Here is a 12,092-nt window from a genome sequence, read left to right on the forward strand (position 1 = left end):
GGGTAAGATAGGCTAGAACACAATGAATACTAGTATTCATTATAAGAAGGATGGGTAAGTGTTGCTTCATGAGATTTTATTTCAGTTTTGTAAGTGTGTTTGTGAGAGTGAGGGTATGTATTTGCATACTGAAATCTGATGTAACAAATCATTTTAACTGTAGGTCATAGTCAAAAAAAGATTAAAATTACTACAAAATTGAAGTTTTGGATGTTGTTTCTTTAGACTCAGGATGGGGCCTGGCAAATCAGGAAGGTGTAAATACTAGAAAAAAGTAAACATTTTAATAGATTTCTTTAAAAACAGACGAACTGTTTTTTATACACAATTGTAAATTCATCAGAAGTCCAACTTCTGTGGGTCTGATAGAAGCTCAGAAAATGCCACTCCTTATAAACAAAGGGATATTCTCTAAAAACCAATATTGAATCTAAATAAACACATACTGTAAGGGTTTGTGTCTATCAGCCACACATAACTGTGATGAAAAACTTACAGTATTCCTGGGATTATTTTAGAGGTTGCTAATTTCGTCATCAAGCCTGAAATTTACTATCGCTCACTTTTTAAAACCTTTTTATTTTGAAAAATTTTAGATTCACAGCACAGGAACTTGCAAAGATAGTACAGAGGGGCCCAGCATGCCCTTCATCTAGTTTCCTCCCATGGTTTCATCTTATGTAACTACGGCACAACCTCAAAACCAGAAAACTGACATGGATTAGGTGGAACTTTAAATGATACCTTTTATTCCCAGTAATTTAACTTTGATATGTGAGATATAAGCATAAGCTTGTCAGTAATACTTCCGTGCGTGCATGATCCCTCTATAGAACTTCCCTGTCTCTACTCACCAAGGGATTGATTTCATTTGTTCAGCACTTACATGAACAGAGAACACTAGGACATTTTTTTAAAAGCTGATTAATCTAAACCATATTGAAAAAAGATTGGTTACTTTAGGTCTGAGACCTTAATAGCAGCTGTTTAGTCTGAATTTCCTGAATGATTGCCTCTTTGTACCTTCTCCTGTTGCGCTAACGGGCCTCTGAATCGCCTAATCCAGGAGCAGTGATTTACCCTGAAGAATGTTGCTCACTTTAGGGTCTTGGTTCAATGGACTGTCAAGCCGTTTATCAAGCTTCTTACGCTTTCTAGAGAAAATAATAAATTAAAGGAATACAGCATTGGATTTATAGCCACAGTTACTTCTCACTAGAAACCTGTGGATCGTGCAGCTTAGTGAGTACGCTAGACCTGATTTCCATTGTAGGCAGGCTTCCTCATCTTTCAGCTTGTCTAGAGGCAGCCTGTCTCAGAAAACACAAAGTCGTTTCGATGTCATTCTTAGCCAGAATTCCTCTAGAATTCTGTTAAAATTGATTACATCAAAAACCCTCCAATACATACAGAAAGCATTCTGACTTTGCATTTAAATGATTTGAGGAGAATCCATACCATGGTGGCTGCCATCTTGTACAAATGATGGATAGTTGCCTGCACTCTAATTTAAAAACCAGTAATTTACACAGCACTTAAGTTTCAAAGTGCTTTGCACCCGCTTGGCTGCTAATACGTTTTTCATTCCTGACCTTTTAGCATTGACTAGTTTCAGTTGACGAGGTTTCTGTCTCCTCAGTCCATGCTTAAAAGAAAAAAAACCGCTGAGTTAAATGAAGTCCCTAACACACATACTCCAAGAGCAGCATTGAGGAACTCATATGTTCTTGGATGTGACTTAAAAGTGAAAGTCTTTTACTAGAATTTATACAGACAAGTGATTTTCTGTGTAAATCTGTTTTTTAAGGGAGTATTTTCCTCTCTGAAAGCAACAATTCCTTCTCAACTACATAGCAAACACAGCTCTGACCCAGAAGACATAAACTGGGCTCTCTAGTCACCAAGCAGAACATGCCCAGGTGAAACTAGCACAGCTGAATGTATTATTAAGATATTACTATTTAATATTTTCGATGTGGATGAGTCATTTTTATTGAACTTTGCCAAGGGAGAGCTTAGCAGCGAGTCAGCAGAGGAACTGGAGTTTATCCTTAGAGACTGAGAATTTCCATTCTCTCACACAGAAGGCCTTTCCCTCCTGTGGACTTAGTAGCTCATTAAAAACAGAAGCTTAGGGACTGGGGCTTGACAGAAAGTGACAGCCCCTCAGTAAATCTGCCACCCTTCAACTTCTTAATGAAGGAGGAAATAGACCCAGGCATTCCTTTGGCTTTGCAGGTTTCCTCTGAGCACTGGCTTTAGCACACAGGGCACCAGCTTGCTCACCCTAGCCGTGGCTCCCACTTGTGAGTCACGCTCTGTAGCGCCCTCTGCTGCTGCTTTGTGTGGGAAACAGCTGTTGTTCTCAGTGCTGGATCCCCTGCCTCCCCATCATTGTCTCCAGTTGCCCTGTAAGAACAGCCAGTGCTTTGCTTTCGTGAAATCTTAAGTTCTCCACCCTTTCCCCCTGAACCATGAGCTTAACCATCCTCCCATCTCCCTGGGAAAATATTACACAACAGAGGGATGAGTTCATTCGTTTTCCTATCAGGGTATGGTGTAGAGGGTTATTGGGAAAGCCAGTCAGGGCTGATTCTTTGGTTCTTATTTCCAAGCATTCGTATGAGCCTAAATCTGTTGGATGCAGCTAGTCAGCTAACGAGTGAATGGAATTTCAAATATATTCCTCAGTCCATTAAATGGAAATACACTAAGAATAGGTTGGAATACAGGCCATTAGAGATTATTTGGTTCATGCTCCAAGTATCAAAGAATCTAGACCTTGGAAGAATTTGCCTTGCTCTTTCATTGTCCCTAATCTTACTTCATGGTTATAATAATTCTTATTAGGTTGAGGCTATTAATCTCCATTCTACAAGTGCCTCTCCAGCTCATGCTCTTAGAAAAGGGCTTTCCACCCAGATCTACTCCATTCTTCCCTATGTAGAACTTCATCTTCTAGAGGTGAGAGCATGCACAGGTCTAGCCACACACTCATGTTTGTTTCTACTTGGGACCAGTATCACTTGTCTGTGAGACAGCCAGTAGGCTTTACAAAAACAGCCTAGACTGAAGAATGGATGATGAAATCCAGCTTCAGGCTGTGATTTATTCACAACTGTTGATGCATCCCATCCCACCAATCTCATGGACCCAACACGTTCTGAAGGGACTTTATGAGGCATAATTTAATGCCCAGTATCTCTAACAGATCTCAGTAACTTTCCAGGACACTTGTAGTGACAGGGAGCTCCATACCCTATCTTTTTATTGTTTTTTTTTTGAACCAAATATGAGTAACACTCTCCAGGTGAAGAATCCAGTGATCCAATGCTAACTTCTTTAACATTCCTTACTAATGGAGTTGAAAAACTCAACCTTAGATTTGGAAATGGAAGCTATTTGGGGGATGGTTTTTTCTTGGAGCGGACCATGCTTGAGCTCCACCTGACCCAACAACCTCCATCTATTGCAGCAGAGAGATGTGTGACCAGCAGAATGCCTTCATCATGTGTCCCCTGTGCGACAAGTCCTGTGATTACTGGAACCTCAGCTCAGCCTGTGGGACCGCGCGGGCCAGCCACCTGTTTGACAACCCTGCCACCGTCTTCTTCTCCATCTTCATGGCTCTGTGGGGTATGTGGCCATCACCAGGCTTGCTTATATGGGCGGTTCCTTTAAATGGGTAGAGTGACCAAGCTCTAAAGCTCATCCCCTTCAGGTTACTTACTTTCACATTTTTTCTTCCCATCCCAAGAAGTATTTTAAGGATAATACCTTTCACTTCGCTACTCATATGTGTGAATAGAAATAGGAACATCCTTCATGTCTTTATCTGTTTTCTCTCAGATGTAGTCATGCTAACCTTGTACTAGTCCCATGTGTGATTTATTCAGAATTTGAACCAATGCCTGTTTGGAAAACCCCTAGCACACCCGTAAGACTCCTCCAGGTACACTGACTTAGGTGAGAGTATAGATATCATGCAGCACAATACTTAGAATGGTGGAGTGACTGCCGTGGTCACAGAGTTAGCTCATGGTAAACGTGGGCTGAGATTTGGTCTCCTGACTCCAGTTCAATGCTATTAGGACATCGTGAGTGTAGACTGTACTGTCCCTGCACTGTTTAATATTTATCGCCAGAGTAATGCTTTCAGTATTCCCGCCAAAGGGATTTGTGGAGGAAAAAATAATTCCTTCATTTTTCTCCTCCTCCCTTCCTCCCAGAGTATGGGGGTAATAAACTTGTTATGAGCCATAGCTATCTGACTGTAAACACACACACACAGACACACACACACTCCTCTTCTCACAAACTGGAATAGCATAGAATAACCACCCCATGGTAACTGAGCATTTCTAAGAAGACACACCCATGAGTATTAGAAAAGGGACCGAGTCAACATGTGTCAGCTCATCTGAGTAGCCACCTGCTCCTTTACTCATCACCGAATGTCCAGGCCCTTGGTTTGCACGTTGGTCACAGACCAGCAGGACCACAGTCCTGCTGCAGAGGCTGCTTGGTTTATCACTGACTCCATGGAGCCCGGAGGATATGCCAGGATGGGCCCTGAGTCACACATCCCTGAGAGTATGAGGGGAAGGAGGAGAGGGAGAGGCCTCTTCTCAGTGGTTCTTAGGAGAACTAGAACACAACCTTCCTCCATTCCCGGTGGACCTTCACTTGGGTGGAGACAGAACTTGACTGGAAAGATTCCTGTATTGCTAGGCCACCAAGAAAAATTTCCAGGGCACACTCTATTCTCTATTATCAGGGAGAGCAGCTGCATCCCGGGAGCACACGGGCAGTGTCAGCCCACCGAGAGTTGGAGCAGGAGGAAATGGAATTGTGACCATAGAGTCCTGGGACTGTTCACAGGCAGGGTCAGTAGAACACACTGAAGTTGGGGCTTGCTGCCTGGGAAGTCACTGGCAGCTCTGTGTCTCCTTATCAAACAGGACTATCATGGAATGACTCCAAGACCCACCTGAACTGATTTGGAACCCAGAATACGTATTCATTTTTTGAAATATTACAACTCTAATTCCCATAATTTGTCTTGCTGATATTACCACCGTTAAGTAGCTGAAGCCTAATAATTCCAGGTCTATAATCCTTCCAGAACTTTCTTGGGACACATAATGCCCTGTTGTAGAGAAACTTGGTTTTCAATCGTACTTCCTAGTTTCAAGTTTCAACAACTGCCTCTTCTCTTCCCTCGATAGCTGTAATGAACAGCAATCTCCCACCCCTTCTGAGATCCTCAGTCTTCTCCTACCCCATCCCTGGACCTACTGTCTTCCTGTCACATGACAGCGCAGGGAAAGTACCCAGAGGTGGGCTTGCGCCAGAGCTTCCTGGCATAGGGTAGGATTTGGTTTTGTTTTTTGACAGCCTTGCTGTGCTTTATGTGATTGTGTATTCAGTTACAGCAGCCAAGAGCCCTTAGGCAAGATTGTCTACAAATTACAATTAAAAATAATAGTAATGCCTCTCATTACCCTGATTATTATGATTAGTGGTGCTGTGCTGGGTGGGCCTGGGCCTGGGCCAGGGCCCAGGCCTGCCGGGAATAAGGCTGGGAAGAAATGGCTATATGTAGAGAGAGACTTGGGCTGCTGGTGGCAGTGGAAGGGGCGATGTGGAGTCAGGAGGTCTTGGGGGATACCAGTCAGCAGGACCTGAGTCTGTTGGAGTCTTCAGACCCAGCTCCCCTGTGACTCTGACTTCAAACTCTAGGGAACATTGGGAAAGAGAGTGAGGTCCTGCTGAAAACAGAAGGAAAGAGACAGCGTTTCAGAACTATTTTCTGAATAGAGGTTAAGGACACTGACCTAGGCAGACCTAATGTGTGTCTCAGTTCTGCTCCTTACCAGCTAGGGATCCCATGGCAGGTAAATGTGAACCTAGTTCTGTGACACTAAAGTCAATACCCTTGACCAAGGTGCCCTGTTACCTTGGGCAGATTACTTAATCTTTGGATATCGTTGTCCTCATCTGTAAGTTGAGTGAAATAATAGCTACCCCACAGTGTTCTTGTGAGAGGTGGATGAGGTATGCATGCAAAGCATGTAGCATAGCGCCTGGCATAGAACTGGGAGCCACTCTCCATCAGTTTGATGGTACTCCCTTGCCCTCACGACTCATCTATCCATGACTCTTTTGCCCCTCTCGTCTGTCCTGCCGTCTGACTTCCTCCCTTCATGGAGACGCCAGTCGGTCAGCACTCTGGACACTGCTGTGTGCACAGCCCTCCTCAGGAACCAAGGAAGGAGCAGTAGGAAGAGGAGGGACTTGCTACCATTCTTAGTATCTCCGGGCCAAAGCCAGTGTTGGGAGGTCAGAATACACTCACTCGAGAAAGGCCTCAAATCCAAGGGAGAAAAACTTGCAAATCAGTGCATGCAAAATATCATGTCAGATGAAAACATGCAAATCAATGTACCATAATGTAGTAAATGTAAGTAAAACAAATGCACCAAATGCAAGTAAAACAAATGCAGCTTTAAGTAACTGTGTATTCAACCAGTGCATCAGTGTTTGATATTCTCAGTTCTGAGCTGTGACTGAGGTAGACATAGGCAGCTAAGAGCCAGGAAGAGTTTACAGTCCTGTTATTACATCACAGACATGAAGTGCCAGCCAGTAGTCAGGCGTGGCATGTAGTGAAGTGTGCTCAGGCTCCTGCTAGGGGTGGGGTGGATCTGTAGGGGTGGCCTCAGGGAATGTCATGTCCCCTCCCTCTCCAGGGTGCCATGAACATAGGGCAGTAGGAGTGAGGAAGACAGGGTGCCGTGGGGACTGATCTTATGGAAGAGGAGGACTTGAGCTGGGTCAGGATAGGATGAGGGTAGAAGCTGGAGGATAGCACAGGAGAGAGGGACAATGGGCGCAAATCGAGTATGGAGAAGATGGTGAGGGGATGACCCAGCTGCAAGATGTATGTTGACAAATGGCAGGATGAGATTCAGATAGATGGTTCAGCCTCGACATACATAGTCCTGGAATCCAGAGAAAAGAACTTAGACTGTAAGGAGCCATTGAACATGTAGGCTGGTAGTGTTGGCACCCTTCCTCTGCCCACTCCTTCCGTGCCTATATGCCATTGTCCTTCAAAAATCAGCTTGGATGCCTCCTCTGACAGGTAGCACTTCTCTTCGCAAGCCCACAGCGTTTTCATCTGTGTCATTCTTAGGGCCTCGATCACTTTATGCCTTGTATTGTAGTTGTTTACAATCTCTTCTCACAGACTGTAAACAACTTGAGAAGCAAAATCCACATGAAGTTCACCCGATCTCCCCGACAATGCCTAGAATGGTGTTTTGTGCACTGCAGATACCTTAGTTGGGACTGGTGCTTTTGCAGGATTAGAAATTCACTCAAACTTCCTCAAATAACAAGAGATTTACTTTAAGAAAACAAGAGGCAGGCTCCTGGGTGTAGGAAATGAAATATAGCTGGGCCTCTTGGGAACTGGAGCTGGAGATGCTGTCGGAAACTAAGGCCTTCCCTCCTTTCAGGTGCTGCGCGGTCTCTCCCTTCCCTGCTCCTCTTTGTGTCTTTTAGTTTCAGTTTTCAAAAGAGGGAATCTGCCTGCTCTGTCAGCAGGCCCTGGATCAGGTGTTCAGCTCTGGTATAACAAACTGTAGCTGTAGGGTTGGGCTGGTAGGGGAATCAGGTTCTTCCTAGAGCATGCTGAGAAAGGCATGCTGGTCCTTCAAAGGGCCGTGGGTGGGGCAGGCAAACTGATGGATATGTAGGTGTGGCAGGCATTCTACAACTATTCGCTAAGCAAATGGAAGAATGAATGCATACCACTTTACAGAGATTGTTCTATCAGTTACATGCAGGATGGGTTGGAAGGCTGAAAGTCTGGAGTCAGGCAGAACTGTTAGGAGACTGTTATGTAACCGCAGAATGATATGATTAGGGCCCAAATGAGGCAAGTGGTGCTGGGGACAGAAAGACAGAAATGTAGGGGAAAAGCGAGAGTGCTGAGGAAGGTGAAGGAAGAAAGAATGTATTGTATAGGCAAGATGAGACTTGTCAAAAAATCCTGCAGACCCCTCTCTTTTTATTTTCTTCATCCTGCCATCCTTACTTTACTTCTCCAGATCAGTGTTACCCTCTTCTCAGAAGTGGAGAAAGGAGCGTGTGTGTGTGTGTGTGTGTTGACTCTCAAGGATGTGGAGTATTTCTAGCAGTTTCAACTAGAAGTGGGAAAAAGAGGCTAAATGCATTCCAGAGAGCTCCTAAATTTAAAATCTATTAGTTTATCTCCCACCTCCACTGGTAAGCCCAAAGGGTACAGAATCCACTCTTCAAAAATAATTGAGTTTTTGTTGTTGTTGTTGTTCTTTTTAAGCTACCATGTTCCTGGAAAACTGGAAGAGGCTGCAGATGCGACTGGGCTACTTTTGGGACCTGACTGGCATAGAAGAGGAAGAAGTGAGTTCTCTCACATATTTCTGTGGGCTTTTGTTTTTGCTTTGTTTTGACCTTGGAAATGGACTCTCTTGAGTGAGATAACCATGTATGTTTGCTGTCACTGGCTGGGTCTCACAGTGGCTGCCTGTGTAGCTTGGCTCCATGGGCTGGGCCATGGTTGACCTGCACTGAGGCCAAAAGTCCAAGTGCCCCCTCTTCCCTTGAGCTGGAGGGCATTGAGCCTGATGTTTGGGCAGATGTCCCAGTGCCCTCCTCTGGGGGAAGAGGTGGCAGAAGATGCAAGAAAACAAGAGGCGAGAGGTCATCTTGAAATCATAAAGCCGGAGAATCAGGAATGTGTCAGAATGCCCTGGGAGCCTCCTGAGGGCCCAAGGAGAGGCAGGGTGTCAGGTGCTGGTTGTCTTTGATGTCTGTGAAAGAAGAAAGAACCACTAAACCTCTGTGGTATAAGCCCGTGCACTGTGTGTGAAACTGGGGAGTTGCGGAGGCGTGAGCTAAGGGAAAGGGTAGGTTCTTCTAGAGCCGTGTTCTGGACAGATGATCTTTAAATAATGCAAACAAATCAGCCTTCCCTCATAGCTCTTCTGAGGACTAGCCCCCGAGTCTCAATGCTGGTGAGCCGATGATGGGCGGTGTGTCGTGCTTGCTCCCATGATCTGTTCCCACCATAATTCCTGCTCCTCCCAAAGCAACCCCACTGCCACTCAGCTCTCCTCCCCTCTTCTTTCACTTCCAAGCTCAGCAAGCCCCTCTGTTCTGACCATTAAAATCTTCAAGGCCTCCTGATACCAGGTACCACCATGGATGGGATATCAGGCAGGGACTCTCAATAGTGTGGATATCGTAGGTGAGGGGCTGAGGGCCGTGTCTAGGAGGGCCAGGAGGCACTTGCAGTTGCCTGAGTACCCACTTGCAAGGGCTGGCCATAGCATTAAGGCCACAGCAGTAACGTGGCTGCATGGAACACAAGCCTGCTCCTTACTCTCCTACAGTGATTGCCTTGGACTAGGGACCTGGGGCCTTGTGGCCCTGACACTTTATGAGAGAGAAGTGGAATCCCTAATTTAGTCTCTTCCCAAGCCTGTATGTCCCCACATCTGTGGCATGTCATCATTTCTTCTCCTTAATGCTCTAGGTAGTCTACTTGCCTTTGAGCAGGTGGGCTGAAGAATGGCAGGACCCGCGGGGCAGCTGCATGGAATGGAATCTACCAGTGCAGGGTGTGCTGCCTGAAAGTGCTGGAAGGAGAGATGTGATGCTGTAGCCTTTCTCTACCTCCCATGGGTTTCCACTTAATTGCATCCCCATCCCACTCCACCCCATTGCCTTACCATATATTGGGTACATGCACCCACTCTACTCCAGTCCTAAGTGTTGAGCATATACCCTGAGACTAATACTATCATGAACTCCGTGGTGAAAGAGAATATACATATGCATTCTGTCTTCAGAGAGGATTCAAATTATTTAGGAAGATAAGCAACAGAGAATAGTAAAGACAGTTGCATTTCTTGCAAGAAAATTCCCAAACTGGTCCTTCCAATAGAAAGAACTCTAGAAGTTTGAATGTGGGTGATCTAGTGGGAAAATCTTTCGTATTATTGGTCCCATTTGATTTAGCTGAAATATGTCTCATATACATGAGAGAGACAGAGAGAGAGGGAGGTTGGGGGAGATGGGTAGGGTATAGTGCCTACTCCCCTAATGCCATAGAACGTTTCCAAAAAAAGAAGATGCATCCCGGCATCCAAGGCTGTGTAGGCCCAGAGACAAGTTAAGTGTGTCTGCCGAGTAGAGTGGAGGAAGTCCTCACATCTCTCTGTTAGGGGGCAAGTATAAACATACTCTCTCCATCAGAAAAGCCTCAGTTATAACTCAATACCCTTGAAATCTCTGTAACAAGCCCCTGGCAGGAGTGAGACTATCATCCATTTTTCTTTCTGTAGCCAGGTTTCCTGTTTATCTGTTTAACCCAATGAGCCATGGTAATTTCCTGGGAGGTACATGATTTGAGGAGCTCATGTGCTGGCTGAGAGGGGCCTGGCCAAGACTGGGTTTACCCGGGGCCTAAGGAGACAATCCGGATGGGATCTCTGTGTGAGGTTGCTGCAAGGCTGGTTGGTTCTGTAGCATGATTGGTGTGCCCCGCATGTGCACAGGCCAGCCTCAACTTTTCCTTTAATGCATTTCTAGTTTGGATTAGCACACATCAATTTCAGTTCAATTCCGAACATGGCCATTAAGCATCTACTACATACTAGGTTTTTGTATGGAATATGGAATTATCTCAGGCCTAGTGTCTGATCTCCAAGGGGCTGCATTCAGCAGGGTGCTCTTTGGTCTATAAATATTTAGAATAGAATGGAGAGTGTGCGAGAGAAATTGGTCTGGCTAATGTAGAGAGGAAATTCTTAAAAAATCAGGGTTTTGAAGACTGGTTGGCTTTTAATGGACAGCAAAGGGAAGAAGGGGCGCCCACAAGAAAGAAACAGCAGCAGAAGCCTTGACCTGGGAAAGCGAGGGGTGTAGATAGGCAACAACAAGATATCTTGAAAGCCAAGTTGGCTGCAGGGGACAGGGCTCAGTATGCAGTGGTGACAAGGGAAAAGCATAGTCTGGTGACCGGGTCAGGGAGGGTCCTGATTGCTAATCTGTATCTCCCAGGCCATGGGAAGGCATGAAGGTCAGGATAGCAAGGTACGAATGACTTGAACAAGGGTCCTAGGACTTATATGAAGCATTTAACCCACATTCAAAATGAGGAGTGAGTGGAAGGCAGATGTTACTTGGGCATTGGAGGGAGGGAGGCAGGGGTCCTTGAAAGCCATGATTAGAAGTTTTTTTTTTGTTTTTTGTGGTTTTTTTTGAGACGGAGTCTCAGTTGCCCAGGCTCGAGTGCAGTGGCGTGATCTCAGCTCACTGCAAGCTCTGCCTCCCAGGTTCACGCTATTCTCCTGCCTCAGCCTCCTGAGTGGCTGGGACTACAGGAGCCCGCCGCCACACCCGGCTAATTTTTTTGTATTTTTAGTAGGGACGGGGTTTCACCATGTTAGCCAGGATGGTCTCAATCTCCTGACCTCGTGATGCCGCCCGAAGTTTTTTTCTATTTTAACCAGACCCCTCCTAGTATCAGGAAAACTTGCGAGTCTAGCTGTCTACAACCTTAAGACATCTTTCTTCCCCGTGGTATCCAATAGGAAGCACTTGCTTCCCAGGGGAAGGGAGGGTGCCAGCTGACATACACCAAAGCTTGTGCACCCTCTAGTCCTCCCACCTGGGTGCCTCCAGCAGGTGGGTCACCCCAGGAGGGGTAGAACAAGCAGTAGGGCTTAAGTCCAGCTTGGAAACCAGAGAGAAGCCAGAAGAAGACTGGAGACTGCTTTCTTATGAGGGTGGGGAAGGAAGGCATCTACCAAGTCCAAGAGCCCACCCCCTGGGCCGGGGCAGGTCTGCCTATGGGTGTCCCTGTGGGCATCACCACGGGACTTATTGAAGGACTCCTGTGATCCTGTTTGTCCTTGTTGCAGGGAGATCTGCCAGACCTCCAGAGTTTTATACTCTGAAATGGGATCATCTTCAACTCAGTGGGCCACTCTTACCCATTACCTTCTGTCACATCAGGAATACCCTGGAACTCTTAG

At 45.8% G+C, this 12,092-nt stretch overlaps 1 protein-coding gene across 1 annotated transcript in view; it reads left to right on the top strand.

Moving 5' to 3' along the window:
- The window catches only part of ANO2 (anoctamin 2), a 364,008-nt gene that overhangs the window by 182,498 nt on the left and 169,418 nt on the right, over positions 1–12,092 (top strand). The window contains exons 11-12 of the mRNA XM_025401723.1: positions 3,476–3,636; positions 8,369–8,451. Coding sequence (XP_025257508.1) covers positions 3,476–3,636; positions 8,369–8,451 — 244 coding nt within the window. The remainder of the gene's footprint in view (positions 1–3,475; positions 3,637–8,368; positions 8,452–12,092) is intronic.

The sequence above is a fragment of the Theropithecus gelada genome, chromosome 11 (assembly GCF_003255815.1).
Source record: "Theropithecus gelada isolate Dixy chromosome 11, Tgel_1.0, whole genome shotgun sequence".
NCBI classification, from domain to species: domain Eukaryota; kingdom Metazoa; phylum Chordata; class Mammalia; order Primates; family Cercopithecidae; genus Theropithecus; species Theropithecus gelada.